General features: G+C 32.9%; 1 protein-coding gene across 1 annotated transcript; it reads right to left on the reverse strand.

Annotated features, from left to right (window-relative positions):
* Positions 1-2,605: 2,605 nt before the first annotated feature.
* Positions 2,606-5,853, reverse strand: LOC111378975 (protein DETOXIFICATION 16-like). The gene is made up of 8 exons (XM_023002280.1): positions 5,493-5,853; positions 4,811-5,355; positions 4,630-4,716; positions 4,499-4,555; positions 4,176-4,414; positions 3,207-3,325; positions 2,940-3,026; positions 2,606-2,825 (listed from the first exon to the last, which is right to left on the reverse strand). The coding sequence occupies exons 1-8, from the start codon at positions 5,766-5,768 to the stop codon at positions 2,772-2,774; spliced, it is 1,464 nt and encodes a 487-aa protein (XP_022858048.1). The 5' UTR covers positions 5,769-5,853; the 3' UTR covers positions 2,606-2,771.
* Positions 5,854-8,401: the final 2,548 nt, after the last annotated feature.

Genomic DNA, 8,401 nt, shown 5'->3' on the forward strand with positions numbered 1-8,401 from the left:
CCATTTAAATATTTTATCCTACCGACATGGATACAAATTAGATTCGCACGATCTAGTTAATGCCATGCAAGCCACAAAAACGATAACATATGTTGTTGTTTTAAATAAATTTATTTAAAAAATCATTGGTCTAATGCTTGAAAATTATGTAAAGTACACTTGCCGACTTAGGTTATCAAGAATCTATTTATCCTGTCCCCTATATGATTTTGATTGGGAATTTCGAATTTGTCCCTTTCAATAAGACAAATGTTTTTAAGTAGGTCATAAAGTCTCCTCACCGTTCATTTTGTAGCTTTTAAATTCCTAATAATAAATGAAGAAAATGAAAATTGGCCGTTAGTTCAGAGAAGAGTATTAATCAAGCATCTATGCCTGTATATTATTATTATTATTATTATTATTATTATTGTTCTTATTATTGTTGTTGTTGTTTAGGTGATTCATACGGCAAATAATTAATGTAATATGGGAGAAAATAAAAAAGTAACATATCAATGCATTTATTTATAGGATAAATATATATGTATTGAGCGGGTTACCGAATGGCGTCCCCCCTCTCACAATGTATGTTGGGTTCCGTGTGAATTTAAAAATGATGGCTCGTGATCCTCACCTCTGTTGTGAAAGTAAGTAAAAAATTCGGTAAAAAAATTCGGTGCATGTAACATTGTCTTTATTTATATAGATCTTTGACATATTTAATTAATTCATTTAGAATTTTTAAATAGTTATATAAAAGAAAATTATATATATGAGCGGGAGCATGACTTGGAATTTGTTTAAAGAATAATGATATTCATGGTGAGGAATAACGATAGTCATTCTACATGACATACATGTAGATTTTTGTTATTTGATGCATTAATTAATTGTTTTTTATTGTTTCATATATTAAATAATAAGATGTCACATGCATGTAAAACGACTATGAGTAATCTTCATTATAAATAGCATTACTCTTATTTAAATGGTCCATGATCATTAGTTATCATGACTTTTTTGTAAAAGTTGATGTAGCACCATATATTTTAATTTTGATAATGATCTATCTTGAATTCTCATTTTAGAATTCTATTTTTGTGATGGTCTGAAGATTTATAGCATTTTCAAATGATCACTAATTTTATACCTATATAATTGAGAGAAATGAATTTAGGGTTTGTTTGACAGGACTTTTAAAAGGTCAAAATTGTTATTAAAAAAAGTTGCTTTTGAACCTATTTGAATAAATTTTCTGGGAGTTCTTTATCTAATTAGAATAGCTTTTAGAAGAAGCATACCAAATGAGCCCCTAATTTTCTATGTACTAAAAGCCTGTTTGGGGGTGATTTTTTGATCGTTATTTCACTATTACAGCCATCATATTTGACTTTTTTTCTCATAGGTGGAGCCTACTTTTCTCCTAACGGTCAAAAAATCAATTTTCAAAATCACTCTCAAATAGGCTCTAAATAATGAAAATTATATCTTCATTCTGCTAGAACTTTGTGAGAAGTGATCGTAATATAGTTATATCGAGTTTATAACTTTGATAAGTTGTGATCCATATTTCAAATGAATTGAACACATTTGGCCGACAACTCGATTGTCCACTATAGTTGCTGCTTATTGAATCACATATAGTTCAAACCAACACTCTTTCTGTACATGTATCTACATTTATTTTTTCTCTTGGAATAACATTAGAAGGTTTCAATGTTTCATGGAGCACCTCATCGCCATAAATCTTGATATTTCCCTATTATATAGGATTAGCTAACTTTAAATTGAGGAACTGAACAAGACTATAGATATTGTTTTTTTGCCCATGTCTAGGGGTGGCAAAAGAGCCGAGTAGTTCAATAGCTCGGCTAGTCAAAACTTAACCTATGGATGGCTTGGGCACGTTTCGAGATGAGATCGAGCCCGAGTTGAGCGGGGATTCTTTCAACGAGCTGAGCCTGGTTGTGCCCATTAGCCGAGCAAGACTCGGCTAGTAAAAAAATTGAACAAAAAAATAAAAAAAATAATTGAAAAATTAAATAAAAATAAAATCTTGAGCTCATGGGCTCGGCTCGTGAGCTTAGGAGCTCATGGGCCGAGCTGAGCTTGTGCTTGAAAGAGCTCGAGCTCGGCTCAGCTAGTCACTTTGATGAGCTGAGCTTGTAGGTAGATGGGCCGAGCCGGCCATTGCCACTACTACCCATGTCAACATCGCTGGTTGATATTCTCGAAGTAAGATTCAAATGAATGGTGCTTGGCTTGAATTCTTAGGCCTATTCCTAAGTTATGTTTCAAAAAAATACATTTCCAATACTAACTAATGAAAGGCCTAGAGCTGGAAGTGATCTTAGAAACCATTCCAATTATGTTCCAGGAAAAAATCACAATAAAGTGCTTAAATATACCTTCCCTACTAATTATAACTACGGACGTTGAGAGAATTGGTGTCACTATGCAATATGCATCATAAGTGCCTTTCAATCAGATTGCAATGCTCTGGAAATTTTCTAATGTTTTATTCTTCTGTGAAATTCAAGAAATCAATCAAAAATCATAAGCAAACAAAAACAAAATATTAGGCATGATTCCAGGATTTGTTGACCCAACAACAACCATAATATTTCACATAATCCCAGAATGTTTTCAATCAGCGCCAACAGGGAACAACCATAATATTTTACAAAATTCCAAGATTTTCTGCACTCCATTTACTGGATCACCTCTCTCTGATGATTTTCGTGCACATTATCTGATTCAGGGAGCTGTCGTTTTCACCACTTCTGGTTCTATGCCACAACAGTGATTGTTGAGTCATAAACCCTGGCAGATGCCTTACTTGCCTGTAATACAAAAACTCGGAAATTTACTACTGCCATCTTTTGAACCATCTCATTTAAACTCTCAAATTATTAGACTTATAATTTTGGTACAAGCAAATAGTAAGAAAATTTTACCTCTGTCTCCCAATTAGTCCGGATGGTTATGATCGACAGGAATAATGTCTGCGCGAAAACAGCCGCTATGATTCCTGTCCAGAGACCCTGTGCACCATATGTAGGAAACAAGATTCATGGTACGGTTACACTTATAGATTTTGGATGCATGTACCTCTTTATTCAAAGACCGTTCTTTGATTGTCACTTAAAAGTTCAGCATGTATGTTCTTTTACGTAAACTATGACTGAAAGAAAATGGTACCATGACTCCTAAATTGAAATTACCTTCCCTCCAAGATGTAAGGTAAATGCCAACAATATGCCTAAAGGGATTCCAATAATATAAAAGGATCCCAAATTTACAATTGCACCAATTTTTTGCCATCCACATCCTCTAGCAATGCCTGCAGTTTTAATTAATCAAGATTCTTATTAGATATATTTATTTATTTATTTTTACTTTAATCAAATAATAAAAATACTTTTGACTAGGGCTGGGCAAATCTCCCGAACCGAACCCGAACCGAATTGAACCGAGCCCGACGGTTCTTGTCAAATTAAATATTCGAACGGGTATCTGAATTGAGAACCGATCGATACGGTTCTGTTCTCAATTCTAGACCAAGAACCGAATCTTTTAAATTTTTTTTTATATTGAGTAAATCAAATTATTTTAATTTTAATTTTTTCTAAACAAATTAACAATTTCTAAATCCAAATTTTTGGCCCAATAATTTATTTCATTTCTATTTTTTTTAATTTTTGGCTCAATTACCCATTTTATTGTTTCATTTCTCAGCCCAACAAGATCGAATCCACTAAATAACCTTAAGCACCTACACTAAAGTGCATAACGTTATCTCGACTCTCGCACTCACTCTCACAGCCTCTTTAACATTCCAAAACCTATACAATCGTCGGCCAACGCTGTGACCTCCGATCGAAACTGCGACCTTCGCCGACCGAAACTTTGACCGTAGCAATCATTTGAACAAGGTAGTCTACTAATATCTGACATTCCAAAACCATTGAATGTATCATTAGTTGTATTTATATAATATTGTTATAAATGTTAAAAAAATTTAATTATAGTACAGAACGGAACCGAACCGAACGAAACCGAACCCGAATGGTTCCATAATTATATTTGGACCCGACGGTTCCACTTACTAGATACCCGAAATTTTTGGTTCGATTCAATTCTCTTCTAAACCGAACCGAACCAACCCGCGCTCACCCCTACTTTTGACCTACCGTTTAGGACAGAGAGAACTCCATCTGCTAAATTGGTGACAGCAATTAGAATCATCATATCAGAAACATAGCCGACCATCCGTGCTTCACTACTAAAACAGTATCCCCAAATCTTGCGTCCCAGAATGATTACTGCCACCGCCACGATGCTTTCAGCCGCCACCATGAATACGGCCATAAACACTGCTAGTCGAGCTGCTCTAGGCCGTCCAGCACCCAGTTCGTTTGAAATCCGTACACTGTGGAACAAAGAATTTTATATGATAAATAAAAAGAGAAGAATGACTCTTATAAATTATGAGTACTTCGTTATTGTAGGTCACCTTATTGCACTTCCTAGTCCGAGGGGTATCATGTAAATCATGCTATTCGTGTTAAGGCTGCAATAAGATGTAACAAGTTAGTAACATGTACTGGGAACTATATGAATATAATAATAATTGAAAATGCTAACCTAATTGAGAGAACTGAGGTCTCGAGTGTTGGATTTGGGAGAAGACCAGCTAAAAGCACCATCATCTCATATGACCAAATTTCCAAGCTGTTGCAAATAGAAATCTTGTTCAAATGAATGCTTCAAAGTAGATATTAGTAATGAAATCGAAGAAATATTAGACTCTGGATCACGATATTACCAGACCATAATGGCCGAAGGAACCGCAAGCCAGAGAAACTTCAAGACATCTCGTGTTGCTTCTTTTGAGAAACCAGTCCAAGTGTTTTTGCACGAAGGCGACAATGTGATATAGAGAGCCAAGAAAATGTCATTAGTCCAATAAGCAATACCGTTTGCCAGGGCAGCGCCTATGCTTCCAAGGCCTAATTTGGAGATCAAAAGCCAGCAAATAGGTATGTGACACAACGTTGTTATCCCCGAAGTTAGCATCATTGGTACAACGTTGTTTTGAGTCTGTAGGAATCTAAATTGGCACTCGAGAAGCGCAAAGGGAAAAATGGTGGGGATCATGTAACGCGCGTAAGTTCCAGCTTCTGCTGCTATTTGTGGATCTTGTCCAAGTAATTCAAGAATGTGCCCTGCAGTGGCCCAAATACAAGCTAGGGGAATGCATACAAGAAGCAAAACAAGCATGGCTCTCTGCATGTGTATCCCAAGCATATGGTACTGTTTTGCGCCGTATGATTGTCCACAGAAAGTGTCCAATGCACACGCCATCCCGACCTAGAAATTGATGGAAAACCTAGTTTTAATGTTTATGTGATATCGAGTGCAAGTTTGATATACAGTTCTGAAATGTTATAATGAAAAACCTTAAATACTACGAAATATGGCGTGTGGAGAATGTAATTGTGACTCACCAGCAAACTGAAGCCTGTAACCGAAGCGAAGGAGGTGGCCATTGATGCTCCAGAAAGAGCTAATTCTCCAACATGACCAACAAACATAACTGAAATTGTCTGTATAAGTGACAACAAAAGATTCACAAACATCATTGGTCCTGCTAAGAATATCTGTTTCTTTGCTTCTGCAAAAATCTCATCTTTATTGAATTTTCTTTTGGAATCAAGATTATATTCCTTAGAGATTGAAATTAAGGGTTTTTCAAGATCAATCTTTTGACTATTAGTGGCCATTTTCTATATCTATCTATCTCCTTCTCACAGGCTCACTCTCTCTATGCACCAAAAAAGCTGAGACTATAGTGCAGTGAGCAATGCTTACAATTAATATCTTGCTATTTATACAAAAGTTGACCACTAAACGCCAATTGGACTTAAATAATTGAAGGAAATAAATGTTGATTATTTTATTATGAATGATTAATGATCTGTCTTCGTTAATATCTCAAGATCCAACTACATGCTAGCAGCTTGTTTAAATCTACAGGCCTAGCCATCACTTCCGGGAAAATTAAATTGACCTTTCCTGAAAGTATCTTAATTATGAAACATGCATGATTAAAGTTCTTAATGATTGATGACACAATACTTTACTTTTATAGTTCTATGCTAATTGGCATGACTTCTCTAATTACATAAAATAACTTGTATCACAGATACTTGGCAATTAGGAAAGTAGGACAGAAAATAAATTGGAAAAAAAAAATTAAGGATTCAATGGATAAAAATTTTAAATCAATTCATAAACTCAGTATTTGAGTAAATAAAAATAAATAAATAAATCTATTTACATTAATTATAATCACTTGCTAAACTTTTGTAGCACAAGGGTCAAAGCCATCTATTAAGATAATTCTTAGTCGAAGCCCGCAAATCAAACTGTACTATAAAGTACAATTCTTGATCAATGTTTTCAAATAAAACATCGTATAATTTTATTAACCTTGTAAAATTTTATTCCAAAGGAACAAAATTCATTTTTGAATTTTCAAAATGTTTCTTTAAGGGTTCATTTGATTGCAAAGATGAAATTTAGGTGGAAAGAAAACGAATTCCAAGGAATTGAATTGCCTAGAAATTGTTTTCTTGAAAATTATAAATTATTGTGTTCGATTAGTATAATTTTTCACGTGAAAAATATTGAAATAAAAGTGTTTTTTGTGTTCGTTTGACTTTGTTTTACATGAAATTTGTCAATTTAAGGGATATTTACTTCTAACAATTGTTCATAGAATTTGTTTCCATTGCCAAAAAAAAAAAAAAAAATCATGTTCTTATTGCTTTTGAATAACAAGATTAGATATTTAATGCTTGATTTTATTCAAAAAAAAAAAAAAAAAAAAAAAAATCATGTTCTTATTGCTTTTGAATAACAAGATTAGATATTTAATGCTTGACAATCTGTAATATGAAGAAGACGATTACGATCAAGTTGCTGTAATTAGAACCATTTATGAATCTTGATTTAGTTAATCACTTGTGTGAACATGAAAGCATGTGAAAATTCAATTGAAACCAGGTGCTGTACAGTATAATTTTCTAATGAAATTCATGCCCTGATACCCACCCAACTTAAATTGAGGCTCAGTGATATTCCAAGAATCAGCTAACCCTATAAACGTAACGACAACGTTTTGTATGTATAGGTGAACACCTGGTGGCTGCATCATTTGCATAACTTTTTTATTTTGGTGACAATTTTGGTCTTTTGATGTGACTCTTTCTTTTGGTTAAAGTCCAACTCTCCAAGTGACAATATTTGTGACCCACCAGTAATAAATTTAGCGGTTAGCAAATTTTCTTAATAAAAAAATAGTGATTATTAGATCGAATAGTGATAATTAATGATTATTCATTTGTTTGTGTTAATTATTTTTTAAGTAGTAGAGATTAGTTATACAGATTTAATGGGGATTTAGTATTTTATTTAACAGTTATGGTGTATTTTTACATTTATTATACATCGGTATATTTGTGGCGGTTGTACCATAATTTTTATTTCTTAGAAGATTTGATTTTCTTCTTACTAAAAAAAACTATATATAATTATGTAAATACCATAATTTTTATTTATTGTATCATATTTTAAATATAGCCAAGATTTTTAACCTTTACAGCTTACTATTTCCTGTCACATTCTTATCGTCACCTTTCATCATATAGCATATTTTGTCCTTAATGTTTGCTTTCGTCCAAATAATTTGATTGGAAGGCATAAAAGGACAAATTTGCATGGCTTGTCATTAAGCTCGTAATTGGTTTGTCGTTTTTGATCCATTTTTGTTTTCCGTTTTCGAAAATGCGGAAAACGAGTTTGGTCTGTCGTTTTCGAAAACAAGTTAAAATTTATAATTAAAAACGTAAAACGACTTTTTATCTTTTTCAGTTATAAATGTCGAAAACGCTCAAAATGCGGAAAACGGACTGTTTTCGAGGAAACTAAAAATCGTTTTGAAAATGAAAATGGAAACCAACTGCACCTTACTTTTCAATTTGTTGTACAAATTGTGTTTGGTCACCATTTTTTCAAACATTTATTTTCGACCTCACATTCTTTTATAAAATAATTTTACACATGAATAAAAAATATTTCTTTATTTTTAACAACAAATTTTTCAAAAAATTAGTATTACATTATATGTTTTCTTACAATAATGGGGCTCCAACAAAGACTTAATATGTACGATATATCTCATCTATTTGTCACCGTGCATGTGTGCTAAAGCTTATAATTATTTATAAGTTGATTAAATTCTATTTTTATTTGTACGTTTCATGGAACTCATATTTTTACGTACAATTTATTCACATGTTTCTTGGAACTCACTATTTACAAACAATTATAAATTTTGAAGAACATGCAATAA

This window comes from Olea europaea, unplaced genomic scaffold (assembly GCF_002742605.1).
Source record: "Olea europaea var. sylvestris unplaced genomic scaffold, O_europaea_v1 scaffold1911, whole genome shotgun sequence".
NCBI lineage: Eukaryota > Viridiplantae > Streptophyta > Magnoliopsida > Lamiales > Oleaceae > Olea > Olea europaea.

Coding starts and splice junctions, on each gene's coding strand:
- LOC111378975 (XM_023002280.1), bottom strand. CDS start 5,768: ATGGCCACTAATAGTCAAAAGATTGATCTTGAAAAACCCTTAATTTCA. Junction 4,717..4,810: donor CCTTCGGCCATTATGGTCTG/GTAATATCGTGA, acceptor TATTTGCAACAG/CTTGGAAATTTGGTCATATG. Junction 4,415..4,498: donor GGACTAGGAAGTGCAATAAG/GTGACCTACAAT, acceptor TTTGTTCCACAG/TGTACGGATTTCAAACGAAC.